Source organism: Toxorhynchites rutilus, chromosome 3 (assembly GCF_029784135.1).
Source record: "Toxorhynchites rutilus septentrionalis strain SRP chromosome 3, ASM2978413v1, whole genome shotgun sequence".
NCBI lineage: Eukaryota > Metazoa > Arthropoda > Insecta > Diptera > Culicidae > Toxorhynchites > Toxorhynchites rutilus.
The window spans coordinates 206,587,683-206,605,020 of NC_073746.1; the positions used below are offsets into that span (position 1 = coordinate 206,587,683).

Here is a 17,338-nt window from a genome sequence, read left to right on the forward strand (position 1 = left end):
ATGCAGGTGTTAAACTATTGCCCTAAGGATATGAAAGCGGATATTTGCGTCCATCTAAATAGAAAAGTGTTCAACGAACATCCGGCGTTCAGATTAGCTTCGGATGGTTGTTTACGAGCGCTGGCCATGCATTTCTGCATGTCACATTCCGCACCAGGTAATCCAACATTCTCTTTCACCACAAAATATGATTCGATTATTAATTTTTGATTTTGTACCTTAGGCGATTTGCTATACCACACTGGGGAAAGCATCGACAGTCTGAGCTTTATTGTCACCGGCAGCCTTGAGGTGATTCAGGATGACGAAGTGGTGGCGATCCTGGGGAAAGGAGATGTTTTCGGAGACTCTTTCTGGAAGGATTCGGCAGTTGGACAAAGTGCAGCCAACGTTCGAGCGTTAACTTACTGTGATCTACATGCGATAAAACGAGATAAACTACTCGAAGTATTAGATTTTTATCAAGCTTTTGCTAATAGTTTTGCGAGGAATTTAGTTTTAACGTATAATTTAAGGCATCGTTTGATATTCAGGTGAGTAAACATTCGGAATCTCTCAAATTTGTTGTGATATGTTGAAATGGGAATGTTTCGAAATTATTTTATTCAGCTGTGCCAGATATTCCCAGATATTTTCTCTTCAATCTTGGTTGAGTTTTTCGAACAATATCACCACGTTCAAACCACTACTCGCCTTCCGGGTTTTCTATTTGAAAATGTGAACTTTAAAGTCTATCTAAGAATCCTTTATAACTTTATTACCTACAAAAATTGGTCTATTATTGCCTAAGTGCACCCGTGGCCGAGTGGTTAGCGTCTCACATTATCATGCCGGGTGTTCGGGTTCGATTCCCGTTCTGGCCGGGGGATTTTTCGTCAGAGAAATTTCTTTCGACATGCACTGTGGTCACGCGTAATCTAGAGTTTGTCCCTCGGAATACATTCGAGGCGTGTTATTTGGCTTAAGAAATCTCAACTAAGTATTAATGAATTACGCTAGTTAATGCATACGTTGAGACGGCAAAAGTTTCACAGGGAACGTTAACGCCATTCAAGAAGCTATTCTTGCCTAGGGAGGAGGGTTCAGGATCAAACCGATAAATCAGAACAAAGTTGCTTCAGAAAAGCATGGACTTTTTCTCTGAATTTTCAATAGATCAATCATCGCAAATTCTTCGTTCGCTCCGATTATTGAATGCGCTGTAATCTTTCGACTAACGTTTGCATTAAAAATTGGACTTTTATCGGATGGTGATGAAAAAACTAAGACAGATAATAAGGTAATAAACTAAGGTAATTATATTAGCTCACTTGCAAAAAAAAAATTCTACGCCCTTGCAGTTAATCGGCAGTTAACCGGAACATTCGCAATTGCAGACGAAAACATGCGTGTAGGCATGTTTTTCTGTTCTTTCTTCGTTTTATTTATCAATTCCTTCTCAGTTTTCGCGACAAAATTGTTGGAGTAGATCTTACGCTTCCGGTTTGACTAGAAATTCTTGATGGAACGCAGCTGGGGGACGTTGGGCGAGCTCGCCGACTTGGGTACCACATTGATATTCAGCCGCTCCATCTTCTCTAACGATCGCTTCGAGTAATGGGCCGACGCCAGATCCAGTGAGAACACCGCGTCTTCGCGCTCATGATATTTCTTGATGAACGACGCAAGACACTTCGTACTATAAATTTCCCCGTTCCCGGCCAGTCCGGAGCTAAAGAAGAGAGGCTTTGACATCCCTTTCTCGCTGATTGTCAGCCATAGCAGCACTTTCTTGGGAAACTTGGTGTGTGAAATAAACTTCCCTTCGGAGCTCACTTCCTTCGTGAAGGAAGTAAAATACGAAGCCCCCTGCAATCGTTGCCATCCAGGGTGAGATAGGTCCCGTCGTCCATCACCACCGTCGCGATTCGCCGGGAAAATCAACTTGACCATCTTATTCAGTCGCTGCTGCTGCGTCATTGCCTGCAGCTCCGAGACCAGTGGACGTGACTTTCGCTTCCTGACATGTATGTTCGCCAGGTACTTTTTCACTGTTTGGTCGGTTGCACCGACCTCCTGGCCAAGGGCACGCAGCGATGTAGTCATTTTCCCCTCGATCTTCCTCTTCAACATCATTTGGAGCTTCTTATCGCTCAGGATCGTCGGCTGTCCGGAACCGGGCTTTCTTTCGATGCTCTCATTGTTGCTCAGGGTCGTCGGCTGTCCGGAACCGGACTTTCTTTTGATGCTCTGACTGTTGTCCAATAATGCTAAGATGTTGTAGACGTCGGAACGGGCGTATCCGGCGTCCACAAAGTGCCGTACGATGACCGTTTTTGACGCGGTGGGGTACCGTTCTTTGAACGCGCACCCTTCTGAACGGAGTAGCTTCATTGTTTTCGCCTCACGGTTAAAGTTCGACTGATATAGCTGTAATTTTTTTTTTCTGCTGGCTCATTGGTTACTATGATTGATGATAGTTTCGTCAGTGCGTATGAAGGTAAACCCATGAAAAAGCGGCAATTTTTGTCCATTTTTTTAAGTAATCGATTTTTGTAGAAAATATTCGATTATTCGACTAATCGAACACTTATCGGACATTTCTAATTCCTTACTCTTACATCAACAATGCAGTCGTTTACTGGACAACTTTTATAATTTTTATATTACTTCCGAATGGAACTCACATTTTACGCTATTTGCGTTGGGTTTTGTTCCTACAAATAATGGATCTTCATGTCATATCATGCTGAACATTATTGATTCTAAGAAAACTATAAAAACATATGACACTCACAAAAAAAATAATTATGACTCAATGAATTTCAAACGTGTTGGTGTTTATAACCCTGTTTCCGCTTGTTCGATTCCAGGAAAGTAGCGGATGTGCGAAGAGAGAAGGAATTAGCTGAGCGACGGAAAAACGAACCCCAGCTAGGCTCCAGTCAGGATCATCTGGTAAGAAAAATATTTTCAAAGTTCAGAAGAGCTCAGCAAAGTGCACAAGGACCTAAGGAACCGACTGGCGGTTCCACCCAGAGCGACGTCGAGAAAGGAGACACTGATACCGATAAAGGAAAGGTAAATATCGTTCCGGTGGTTTGAATATTTACAGTAAAAGCTATATTGTTTATTCAAGCTAGGAATAAAATTGTAACTGAGGACATCAACAGTAGTATATAGTCAACGATCGAACTATGAATACCATTATAGAGATAATGATTTGAACCTATATCCTAGACTTAGTAGAATCACTTATCTAGAGTAAATTCAAATTTATTTGGCTTGAAATTGTATAATATTATCAAACCTAAAACTAAATATTATATCAAATTCAAACCAGATTGATGACGAATGAGATTTATTTTTTTTCACTATGCATATGAAATGTGTTTGCAGTGTGTTTGTGTTCACATTAGTTTAGTTCTAGACCACCTTCTTACACATTGCCTTGATTGTCACATAGAGAATGAAGGAATGGTTTTATAATGCACGTAATTGCTACCCGAGGTTTAGATAAACTAGATGCGTAATAAGGTTTCCGTTTGAACGATTTTAAGGGAAATACATGAAGATAACCCTCATATTGCTGATATGACGATAAACGAATGCAACAGCAAAAGTTAATATTAAGGCGAACAAGTCTGACAAATACGAAGGTAGATGTGCTGAAATATCACTCCTTAGTGGTTCAAGTTCATTACTATTGCAATACCCATTGACAGTTTTGCTTATTTTTGAAACTCATAGCACAGGATGCACTCTGGATCCCCCAAGCGCAGAACATTATCTAATTTCCATAATTGGGATCGGGTTAGATTTTGGTATTCTAAAAAGACGGGTGGGTAATGTCGGGGACATAATCGAAGAAGTACTACAACGAGAACTGCCAATTGAAATAACTTATCGAATATCCGAGTAGTTTTTGTGAACGTATTTGCAAAATTACATCTCCAACGCTCCCACAAACATCTTTCCCAAATAAATAACTTATAAATCATACCATTCGACATATTTCGCAGAACGGAAACAAAAAAAAAAGAAATTGATGTATTGGTGGTAATTATAGCAAAAAAACACAGCTCGAACTTTTGGAAAATTTAATTTTTCCATTCGACTTGCAACGCGTTGTACTTTGAAGCCACTTTCACTTTCAAAGCCACACACAAATTCGATAAAAAAATCCCCAACCACCAATAAGCTCAAACACACCTCTAAATTAACTCTTTGTGGTCGTTTGTCTGCTCTCAGCCACCACAGCAAAAAACCATGCTTATCTCATATTTTACTCAACCAAGTATCAGTTTATGCTTTTCCTAAACGAAGCTTGATGTTTTGTGAACCTGTTCACGGATCAATACGGTGCTCCTATGAGTAATAGATAACGGTACTCAGTATCAAACAAAGTAGTCACCCATACAAGATAACGCACAGTGTGTTGATCGCATAGGAATGTGGGACAAAAATCATAACAGTAGGATTTAGCCATTGTAACACTTCGTTGTGATGGAAAAGATTGTTCATAAGTTTCAGAACTATTGTTTGCATGAGTGTCTCATGTTATTTGAATACTCGCATAAGTGTCTCAGCTACAAAATCTTTGTTCTTCTGAAACGAAAGGTTCTGATAATCTCGGACCACAGAAATCATTATTTGAGTAACTACTGGTTCAAATTATGTTGAAGTAGTTGTTTTTGAAGAGCAAAATAATTATTTGCATAAGTGTATTATGTAATCTGAATAGTCTCATGTAAAACAAACCTTTGTTTGTTAAAAGAGAAAAGTACTGATCTTTTCGGATACACAATGCTGGCATTAATTACACATTTATTACATCAATGGCAAAAGTGTTTCATATTCAATGGATAATAAAACTAAAATTATCTGTTGATTATACTTCATATGATTTACTCTTGGAGAGGATTTCGGAAGATTTCACACGAAGACGAATTATAAAATACATTTTTTATATAAAAACACCACATTAAAACACATCGTTAATTTCACACATATACATAGTTTAGAAAAAAATAAAATAAAAACAATGTTTATGTCGCAGTGTATGTCGCAGAAATGGGTGCGATATACTATGCTCTAGGGATCATTGAAACACTGCCCATCGACCATTATTTTATTTTTTCAGACAGTCTCAGCTCAATAGAGGCAATCCGCTCAATGAAAGTTGATAAACGCTCATCTTATTTCCTAACAAGAATAAGACATCTATTGAGTGTTTTGGTCGAAAAATTATTCAAGATTACCTTAGCATGGGTTCCCTCTCATTGCTCGATTCCGGGGAATGAGAAAGCGGACTCGCTAGCTAAGGTGGGCGCTTCAGAAGGCACACTTTTTGAAAGGCAAATTGCCTATAATGAATTTTTTCACATTCCTCGTCAGGACACACTCGTTAGTTGGCAGCGCATGTGGAGTGAAGATGAGTTCGGTCGTTGGTTACACACGATTATCCCTAAGGTCTCGACGAGTGCATGGTTCAAGGGATTGAATGTAGGTCGTGATTTCATTCGCGTGATATCTCGGCTTATGTCCAATCACTACAACCTAAACGCGCATCTCTATCGCATTGGGCTCGCAGCAAACAATCTTTGTGATTGTGGCGATGGCTACCACGACATCGAGCATGTTGTCTGGTCGTGTATCCGGTTCCATGCTGCTCGCTCTCAGCTCTCTAGAGCACTGAGAGCACAAGGCAGAAAATCGGATATCCCCGTCCGGGATATCTTAGGTAGCCGGGATCCTGATCTTCTGCTTCATCTATACCTGTTCCTCAGAAACGCCGATGTCAACGTTTAATGATGTTTCCTTCGTTGTGTCCCCGTTTCATATCCCTCCTATCCGATCGATAAACTTTTACATAGTCGCGGCAATACATACACACACTCTTTACAGATGCACGGGCCGAAGGTTGTGCAGTCCACTGATCATTCAACAAGAGCCAAAGGTTGTACCGCTCATGACAACTCTACACGAACTGATGATTGCGCCGGCTAGTGACCATTCTATCCTGGATTCCTCGAGTCGAGAAAGACGCACCACGCTAGATATGGGGTACAGACTAGGGAGCGTTGCTGATTAATGGTCAGCTGCATCCCAATAGGAAGTAGCCCGTGTCGGGCACGCGTATAGAGCATCGAAGACTGCAACATACCAATTATGAGAACACTTGTAATACTAACCTCGAGTTAACCGCGAGTAATCGGTTACATATTACTAACATAGTTGTAAGACAAAAATTGTCAAAATGTTGGACTCCCGGCCCCGTCAGGCTAACGCCACATGTGCCTTAATAAAAAATATATTTTGGAAAAAAAAAATGTTTATTTTTCATAATCTTGTATGTATCACTGCTTTTTTAAGGAAAAATAATTCCGACCAGTATACCAGTTCTTATCGCTTTTGTATCATTGCTTCGACAACTCGCAAGCAGATCGGTCGAACCTATATTTGATCCGATACAGGTGTTTTTTTACATCCGTTTCTAGTGTGTATTTTTTCATCTGGTGCGCTGCGAGCGAAGTAAAGCTCATAAAAAGTGGTGCGCTATCGAGACAATCCGGCAGCAAGACACATCATCACACACGCTACACAGCGGCGGCAAGTAGAAGTTTATTTTCCTCTTTCTTCTTCCATCATTCTGTATAGCTTCTGTGCACGATTTACACCATTGTTTAAACTTTGTGTTTACCAAATCGGCAAGCGTTGGCATTAGGGGTGTCCATTTTGATACATCACCGTTGAACTATTATTGGAACTTTTTTCATTTTCAAATTACACATAATAACAAAAATTGAAATAAATAAAATTTTCAACAATAACTAATATAGAAATATAATTTCTTTTACTAATTTATATTTTCCAAATTATTATATTCTGTTCATATCGAACAGTTGTCTACTTCTTCGTTTTTATTAATATGGCAGAGGGCGGGGAGGATCCCCCATCCACGCCAAAGAATATATCAGATAATGAACCTCCTCCTGAAGAGCAGGAGGATGAAACAGAAGATGAGGAGGAAAATTCTGTTTACGAGATAGAAAGCTCTGAATATGAGGAAAAAGACGAGAAGCAGGATTTTCGTCTAAAAGAATACCCTGATGGCGCCAAAGGCCCATTTATCGTATACTTTAGACGAAAATCCAAACCTCTTAACGTCATTCGCATCTCAAAAGAGTTGACACAGAAATTTTCCGAAGTTACCGAGGTTACTCGGATGGGGCCAGACAAATTACGAGTTGTCGTCTCCAGCAGAACCCAAGCGAATGAAATAACGCGCTGTGATCTCTTTGCGATCGAGTATCGCGTATACGTACCCTGTTGCAACGTTGAAATAGACGGTGTAATAAACGAAAAGGGTTTGACTCGAAAAGAGATACTCGATGGTGTCGGTCGCTTCAAGAGCTCTTCACTTCACAGTGTGAAGATTCTTGCATGCGATCGACTGAAATCTGTGTCACTTAAAAATGACAAAAGAGTCCTCAATCGGACAAACTCTTTTCGTGTGACATTTGAGGGTTCCGCCCTTCCTAACTACGTTGCAATAGGTGCACTTCGTTTACCTGTTCGGTTGTTTGTACCCCGGGTAATGAAATGCAACAAATGTATGCAACTCGGTCACACGGCCGCCTATTGTTGCAACAAAAAACGTTGCGCAGATTGTGGAGAGAGCCATGATGAGAATCCTTGCCCGAAAGAGCGCAAGTGTCTTCATTGCGGCGAGACTCCTCATGATCTTACATAATGCCCCGTGTACATACAACGAGGGGAAAAAATCAAGCGTTCCTTAAAAGAACGTTCCAAGCGGACTTATGCAGAAATGCTCTAGAGTCCCGTTCCAACGACTCAGGACAATCCGTACTCCATTCTGTAGAACGACGAGCCTGTTGCTGACGCTCCCAATGCAGGAAGTTCCGGTACATCGCAGGGTGCCATCAGGAAAAGAAAAATTACTTCTTTTCCATCACTCCCTAGAAATAAAACCGAAACTTCCCAAGTTGGAATGAAAACTCGAATCGAACATGCTGAGAATAGACCGAAGCAAGTACCTCCTGGTTTAAGCGGTTCTTCTACGCACCAGGGGTCCTCAGCACTTCCCGGAGCAGCACCCAACACGTCTGCTCCTTTTTCGCGGTCGAGGCAACAGCCACAATCTGGCTTGCTTGCGCTTTCTGACCTGGTGGACAACATTTTAAATGCTTTAAATATAAACGACCCTCTTAAAAGCATAGTATTATGTTTGCTTCCGATTGTGAGAACATTTTTGAAAGAAAAATGTGGTTTTTTGGCAGCGTTCATTTCCCTCGATGCCTGATTCAGTGCAAGAGGTCAAGGATTTGACCACTGTAATACAGTGGAATTGCAGAAGCATTATTCCTAAACTAGATCAGTTTAAATTTTTAGTTCACAGCTCTAACTGTGATTTATTTTCTCTCTGTGAAACATGGCTTTCTTCAGCCGATGAGCTGAATTTCCACGATTTCAACATTATTCGCCTCGATCGAAATGACTCGTTTGGTGGCGTACTATTGGGGATTAAAAAAGAGTCACTCTCCCATCGATGACAGGCATTGAAGTTGTCGCTTGCCAGACACAAATCAATGGCAAAGACCTCTGCATTACTTCGATATATATCCCTCCCAGAACTACGGTAGGCCGCCATCAGTTCTTTGATACTATCGAGGCAATGCCGGAGCCGCGGGTAATCTTAGGTGATTTTAACTCCCATGGAACAGCATGGGGATCACTCTACGATGACAACCGTGCCACTTTGATTTATGATCTGTGCGACAACTTCAAATTGACAGTTTTGAATACTGGGGAAGCAACCAGAATAGCCAACCCTCCTGCACGGGCAAGCATGCTAGACATATCTCTATGCTCTTCTTCGTTATCCCTGGATTGCATGTGGAAGGTAATCCAAGATCCCCACGGTAGTGATCACCTACCAATAATTTTATCGATCGCTAATGAATCAGGCTCTCGTGAGTCAGTCAATATTTCGTATGACCTCACGAAGAATATTGACCGGAGAACATTTGCGGAAATAATATCTGAAGCTATTATTTCAATGCATGAACTTCCTCCACTCGAAGAGTATAACTTTATATCGAGTTTGATTTACGAAAGCGCACTTCAAGCTCAAAAGAAACGTGTACCGGCTACCACTTTCCGACGTCGTCCTCCATCACTTTGGTGGGACAAGGAGTGTTCAAAGGTCTACCTTGAAAAATCATCCGCTTTCAAAAAATTCAGGAAAACTGGATTAGTGGAATGGTTTCTAAAGTACCAAGCCCTAGAAGCCAAACTAAAAGGTTTGATTAAAGCAAAAAAGCGTGGATATTGGCGGAAGTTCGTCAATGGTTTGTCAAGGGAGACCGCTATGAGCACTCTTTGGAATACGGCTAGGAAAATGCGTGGCTGGAACCATACAAACGAAAGTGAGGAATACTCTGACCGTTGGATTTTTAACTTTGCAAGGAAGGTTTGCCCCGACACCGTTCCTGCACAAAACGTCGTACGCGACATTCCACTTCAAAGCGATTATGGGAATTTTTCGATGGTGGAATTCTCAATTGCCCTTCTCTCATGTAACAATTCAGCTCCGGGGTCGGACAAGATTAAATTCAACTTGTTGAAGAATCTTCCCGACTTGGCAAAACAGCGTTTGCTGAACTTGTTCAACAAGTTTCTGGAGCTGAATATTGTCCCGCATGACTGGAGACAAGTGAGAGTGATAGCCATACGGAAACCCAACAAGCCGGCTTGCGATCACAACTCGTATAGGCCGATTGCAATGTTATCCTGTATTCGTAAATTGTTAGAGAAAATGATTCTACTTCGTTTGGACAAGTGGGTCGAAACGAACAATTTGCTGTCAAATACGCAGTTTGGCTTCCGCCGAGGTAGAGGGACAAATGATTGTCTCGCGTTGCTATCTTCTGAAATCCAAATCGCATTTGCTCGCAGAGAACAAATGGCTTCCGTTTTTCTCGATATCAAAGGGGCATTTGATTCAGTTTCCATGGAAATTCTCTCAGAGAAGCTTCATAATCGTGGACTTTCACCAATTCTTAACAATTTACTGTCAGAAAAGCACATGATTTTCTCTCATGGCAGCTCGAAATCTTCTCGTTACAGTTTTATGGGCCTACCACAAGGCTCCTGCCTAAGCCCCCTCTTGTACAGTTTTTACGTCAATGATATGGATGATTGTCTAACTAGAGACTGCACGCTGAGACAACTTGCAGACGATGGAGTTATTTCCATCACGGGTACTAATCCCGTCGTTCTGCAAAAGTCGTTGCAAGATACCCTGAACAATCTGTTCACGTGGGCCCTCAAGCTGGATATCAAATTCTCTACGGAGAAAACTGAAATGGTCGTTTTTTCTAGGAAGCACGAACCCGCCCAATTCCAGCTTCACCTATCCGGCAAAACGATCCAACACTCTATGTTTTTCAAATACGTGGGTGTATATTTTGATTCTAAGTGTACCTGGGGGAGACACATTGCGTATTTGAAACAGAAATGCCAGCAAAGAATCAATTTTCTCCAAACAATTACCGGAACATGGTGGGGTGCCCATCCAGGAGACCTCATTCAGTTGTACGAAACAACGATATTATCAGTGTTAGAATATGGCAGTTTTTGCTTCCGATCAGCTGCCAGGATTCATATTCTCAAGCTGGAGAGAATACAATATCGTTGCTTGCGTATAACCATGGGGTGTTTGCATTCGACACATACGATGAGTCTCGAAGTTTTGGCAGGAGTACCCCCGCTTACTCTTCGGTTCACAGAATTATCCTACAGATTTCTCATCCGTTGCAAGATCATGAATCCATTGGTGATTGATAAGTTCGAAAATCTACTCCAACTGACTCCTCAGTCAAGTTTTATGTCTTTATACCATGAGTACCTTACCCACGACGTGCACCCTTCACCAGGCATCTCCAACCAAGTTTGCTTCCCATACTTCTGCAATTCCTCTGTCATTTTTGATCTGTCCATGCGACAAAAAATCCATGGAATCCCAGATCACCTACGCTCCGATTCTATTCCGCCGATATTTTCGGCAGAATATGGGAAAGTTAGATCTGATAAAATGTTCTTTACTGACGGTTCATTCATAAACGGGTCCACTGGCTTCGGCATCTTCAATGAAAATTCCAGTGCCTCTTTCAAACTCAAAGATCCTTGTTCCGTGTATGTCGCTGAACTAGGTGCGATATATTACGCATTAGGGATCATTGAAACATTGCCCATCGATCACTATTTTATTTTTTCAGACAGTCTTAGCTCAATAGAGGCAATCCGCTCAATGAAAGTTGATAAACGCTCATCTTATTTCCTAACAAGAATAGGACAACTATTGAGTGTTTTGGTCGAAAAATTATTCAAGATTACCTTAGCATGGGTTCCCTCTCATTGCTCGATTCCGGGGAATGAGAAAGCGGACTCGCTAGCTAAGGTGGGCGCTTTAGAAGGCACACTTTTTGAAAGGCAAATTGCTTATAATGAATTTTTCCACATTCCTCGTCAGTATACGCTCGTAAGTTGGCAGCGCATGTGGAGTGGTGATGAGTTCGGTCGTTGGTTACACACGATTATCCCTAAGGTCTCGACGAGTGCATGGTTCAAGGGATTGAATGTAGGTCGTGATTTCATCCGCGTGATATCTCGGCTTATGTCCAATCACTACAACCTAAACGCGCATCTCTATCGCATTGGGCTCGCAGCAAACAATCTTTGTGATTGTGGCGATGGCTACCACGACATCGAGCATGTTGTCTGGTCGTGTATCCGGTTCCATGCTGCTCGCTCTCAGCTCCCCAGAGCACTGAGAGCACAAGGCAGACAATCGGATATCCCCGTCCGGGATATCATAGGTAGCCGGGATCCTGATCTTCTGCTTCATCTATACCTGTTCCTCAGAAACGCCGATGTCAACGTTTAATGATGTTTCCTTCGTTGTGTCCCCGTTTCATATCCCTCCTATCCGATCGATAAACTTTTACTTAGTCGCGGCAATACATACACACACTCTTTACAGATGCACGGGCCGAAGGTTCTGCAGTCCACTGATGATTCAACAAGAGCCAAAGGTTGTACCGCTCATGACAACTCTACACGAGCTGATGATTGCGCCGGCTAGTGATCATTCTATCCTGGATTCCTCGAGTCGAAAAAGACGCACCACGTTAGATATGGGGTGCAGACTAGGGGGGCGTTGCTGATTAACGGTCAGCTGCATCCCAATAGGAAGTATCCCATGTCGGGCACACGTACAGAGCACTGAAGACTGCAACATCCCAATTATGAGAACACTTGTAATACTAACCTCGAGCCAACCGCGAGTAATCGGTTACACATTACTAACATAGTTGTAAGCAAACATTGTCAAAATATTGAATTCCCGGCCCGGTTAGGCTGACGCCATATGAGCCTTAATAAAAATATATATTTTTGTGCATGAACTTATAGCCTCTTAGTTCGTGCAATTTTTGAAATGCGAACTAAATTTCAAGTTCGTTTCTGTGAAAAAGTATTCTACGAAGAAATGTTTTGGGATGAATAATTTCTTTCCGTGTATGAAAAGAAACGAAACGAAAGCAATGAATACTGCGACATCGGGTGATATGTTTGTACATGATGTTCTTGAATTATAAACATCGTGTTTTTTTTTCAAATGTTTATGTTTGTGTATCATTGTTCGTGTTTGGGATAGACATTCAACACTAGCGAAAATCATGTTCGAATTCAAACAAGAACATGAAATTTTCACATCGCGTGGACATGTGTAAGTGTTTTTCGGAAGACTGATTCCAGCACATGCAAGTTACTCTGTAGACGATTTCACTCAAGCCATTCTCTCTGCAGCAGAAGCCAATACCTACCGAACAAGTGGGACCCCAGGCCGTAAGGCTGTCCCATGGTGGAATATTGAAGTAGCATTCACCATCAAAAAGAGAAGAAAACTTTTGCGTTTTCTCAGACACGAACGTTTTCCCAAACACAAACAATGATACACAAACATAAACATTTGAAAAAAAACACGATATTTATAATTCAAGAACATCATGTACAAACATATCGTCTACAGAGTAACTTGCATGTGCTGGAATCAGTCTTCCGAAAAACACTTACACATGTCCACGCGATGTGAAAATTTCATGTTCTTGTTTGAATTCGAACATGATTTTCGCTAGTGTTGAATGTCTATCCCAAACACGAACAATGATACACAAACATAAACATTTGAAAAAAAACACGATGTTTATAATTCAAGAACATCATGTACAAACATATCACCCGATGTCGCAGTATTCATTGCTTTCGTTTCGTTTCTTTTCATACACGGAAAGAAATTACTCATCCCAAAACATTTCTTCGTAGAATACTTTTTCACAGAAACGAACTTGAAATTTAGTTCGCATTTCAAAAATTGCACGAACTAAGAGGCTATGAGTTCATGCACCAAAATATATATTTTTATTAAGGCTCAAATGGGGGTCTCCGTAGACACATTGGTTACGCGTTCGCTTAGTAAGCGATCGATCGTGAGTTCAAAACTCAGGGCCCTCATTGACCATCTTTGTGTTGTTACAGAATAGCTACGTCCATGCAACAATCATCAGCGATGGAGATCGATCCACGGTCGAAATAAGATCGATTCATCCATACAACTGCTCTGCCCTGCAGACACATCGGGCTACTGTTCTATAAATAACTCAACAATGATCAATCAACTGTCTCCGCTGTCCGGTCTAACTGGATAATGGAAGAACAGATAGAAAACTCTTACGCCTAAATGGCTATTGTGTGAATGTACCATATGTAATGGTATAGAAGGAATACTGGCGAATGGCAACTGTGTAATGTGCTAATTATAGATATGATAACCATGTGACATGTACACGATTAAAATTCGGCTCTGTTACAGCTAAAATGCTAATGAGCCTTAAATAAATAAATGGGATAAAAAAAAGGCACAAATGGCGTCAGCCTAACGGGGCCGGGAATTTAATATTTTGACAATGTTCGCTTACAACTATGTTAGTAATATGTAACCGATTACTCGCGGTTGACTCGAGGTTAGTATTACAAGTGTTCTCATAATTGGTATGTCGCAGTCTTCGATGCTCTGTACGTGTGCCCGACACGGGATACTTCCTATTGGGATGCAGCTGACCATTAATCAGCAACGCCCCCCTAGTCTGTACCTCATATCTAGCGTGGTGCGTCTTTTTCGACTCGAGGAATCCAGGATAGAATGATCACTAGCCGACGCAATCATCAGCTCGTGTAGAGTTGTCATGAGCGGTACAACCTTTGGCTCTTGTTGAATCATTAGTGGACTGCACAACCTTCGGCCCTTGTATCTGTAAAGAGTGTGTGTATGTATTGTAAGTAAAAGTTTATAGATCGTTCATGCACATTTTGCAAGTCTGATTAAATAATCCTTGGTTTCGTTCAAAGAAAACACTCTCTGAATAGAAAGAAGCTTTCTATTTTTTTGCGTGCATGTTGGCAATTAAAGTCTGGGGAGCCGACTGCATAGCGGGCGACGTCGTACAAATGCTGACCAAAAAAATAAATACCCAAAAATTAGTTTTAGATGCAACCTTCAGCGGCACACAGCAGAACCAGCAGAGAAATTTCAGCGGCTAAAACACACCATTAATTTCTCGATGTAATCACAAACTGAATGAAGGAAAAAACTCAAAGCTACACATACACTGCACTACATATGCTATGTGTGCATGCGATTGCATCATCCTTTCTTCTCCTCTTTTTCGTTCGTTTTATAGCTCGGGTCGCGTTCGTCGCGAACAAAGCAGTATTGGCCATTTGTATTCAAAGATCCAGCCAAAATGGTTGCTCCCGTGGTCGAGTGGTTAGCGTCACGCCTATCATGTCACTGCTGAATAATTCTGGTACTTTATATTCGATTAAAATTATAGAAATACTGTAATCAAAATTTATTGTGGGTAACTAAACATCTCCGTCACGCTCTATTCAATTTTAGCACTTGTTCAGATAGCTAATAATAGCGAATGTTACATGAATTCAATATATAAATTGATGCGTGCACTAAATAATGATATCAAATGTGAAAAACTCTGATATCATTCGATGTTTATTTTGTTCAGAACAGAAAAAAAGGTTTATTTTATTTGTCCAATATTTTAGACGAAGCACCCATTGTCATGATAGGAAAGTATTTTTTCCATGTCAACATACCAACACACCACGCGTTGAGTGGTGGTGGTGTGGTGTCCAATTCGCTTCTTCTACTCTACGCACTGCCGGTGCTTGGGGTGAAAATGCAAGAGAAACTGTACACCATGTTCGAACATCATGTGAAACATTGGGATTAAACATCGTATATCCAAACATATTATGAATACAAACATGTCACATTTTCAAACATAGGTACGAAAAAATCATGTTTGTACTCAAACACAAAAGTGTGAACAGTAGCGTGGACATGTTTATCCTGGACGCAGTGTTTTTTGTGAAACATGGAAGACTGGCTGGAATTAAGCCATTAATTGTAGATTTGAAGCCTTCCCAGTTAGCTGTTTGAAATTTTTGAAATTTTTTTTTCTGGCCCCCTGGGACTATTTTATGTTTGCAGAAAAAGTACTATAAAAATGGTATCAAGTTGCAAGATCGCTATAACCGCTGTATCGCCCTCGAAGACAATAGTGTTGAATAATAAAATTGAATTTTGCAAAAAAATTGTTTTACTGTGTTACCTTATAAACTTTTCATCCGAACTGTTATATACATTGAGGGGCTTAGAAGGAAAGGTTTGTAAGTGTCTTGATCGATTTCTTTTCATCAACTTTTTCTTTAGTTAATAACTCATTTGCAAAAACATTCCAATTTAAGTTTGCTATAGAATCCGATAGATGAAGTTCTGACCTATCTTCCACATTGTCAAATACAGTTGGGAATGTGTTTGCAGCTAAGTTATGACCAAAGGAGAGAGTCGATGTAGAGAAATCGATGATGTCATTTACACCCCTTTCATTTTGAGCCACTCAATTAAAGCAAGGGTGACCTGTAAAGATCCCTTACGTTGGACTGCATATATTTGTAGTCGTAATGGATGATATAGTGGTGATATGATGGGGATATAGATATGAGGAAAGTGACTCAAGACGGCAAGGCATGTTCAACCTTGTCATGAGGATAATTTTTCGCGAAAATACCATTAATTTTGCCATTAAAGGCACTATACATATAGGCTGATTTAGACGATGCCAGTCAGCGCTCTAGTTGAAGTATCCAGTGAATAACACCCCGAGCTAGAGCTAGAGCGTTTGTTGCTCTAGCTTCTTGATAGGCTACAGAATTATACAGAATTGAGAGTTTGCGTTTAGGTGTTGGGTTTCTGGAAGATGGTATATGATGATTTGTCTGGAGAGTAAATGTTAAGATTTAAAAGAGGACTAGAGGACTTCTAAATTAATTACTTTGAAAATCACACAACAATATAATAGTAATAATAATGTAACGAACTTTTCTGTCCCAAGTGAACAACAGCTTCAATTTCTCTGTCGTCGACGAAAGCTGCTACGTTTCTAATGGTCCGGCTAGAGACCTTCAGGGCGGGCCGTAGACAAACCTCTAACACTCTCTTCCCTGTTCCTTTTTTATAATGGAGCGTCCCCACCGAACAATGGGACTGTACGAGCCAGTTGGCCGTATATGCTGGACCGAAGGTTTTTCATCGCCGTCGAAAACGGCTGCCAAAAGGGCCAGTGAAATGGTAGCACTTAACAGAATTTGGCTATCTACAGCGCACAGTAGATCTCTCACCGGTGGGGGAGGGTAAATGTACTTTTGCTTTCCCAATTTTCACCAAAGTCGCGGACAAGCACTTAATTTTGGTACCTTTGGAATTGGGAGATATTATCACGAAATTTTCTATTGTACGAAAGACGACCGTGTTATCGCAATGAGGAATGTATTTCGACTGTCCTTTTTTGATTCGGGGTCAGTGGTCATATAGATCGACCACTGACCACGATCGTTCGGGTGATCACGGTATTTCTCCTAATTTCTCTCTCTCTCTTTCTATTTTGTGTATATAGCTGTACTGCCGTAATCTTGCAAAGTGACGCAAGCGCCAAAGGGAAGAATTTTCAGTACGAGACTTTTCGTAAAATTGTATGTATAATCAGCTTACGCGTACATTACGAAAATCTGATCTGTTCGAATTGTGTACACTTGATGGAAAAACATTGCCATCGACTTGATTTTTGAAAAAATGCCGTTTTATTTAAGCTATTTTACCAACGCCAATTTGTTGTGGAAACAGCAAATTTTAATC

At 40.9% G+C, this 17,338-nt stretch overlaps 1 protein-coding gene across 5 annotated transcripts in view; it reads left to right on the forward strand.

Annotated features, from left to right (window-relative positions):
* The window catches only part of LOC129775597 (potassium voltage-gated channel protein eag), an 84,592-nt gene that overhangs the window by 59,668 nt on the left and 7,586 nt on the right, over positions 1-17,338 (forward strand). For 4 of the 5 annotated variants that reach the window (XM_055780510.1, XM_055780507.1, XM_055780509.1 and 1 more), the window contains exons 14-16: positions 7-157; positions 224-533; positions 2,853-3,060. In XM_055780510.1, coding sequence (XP_055636485.1) covers positions 7-157; positions 224-533; positions 2,853-3,060 — 669 coding nt within the window. Of the gene's footprint in view, positions 1-6; positions 158-223; positions 534-2,852; positions 3,061-5,886; positions 6,275-17,338 lie in introns of those variants that run through there. The other variant, XM_055780511.1, reaches the window with a different exon arrangement.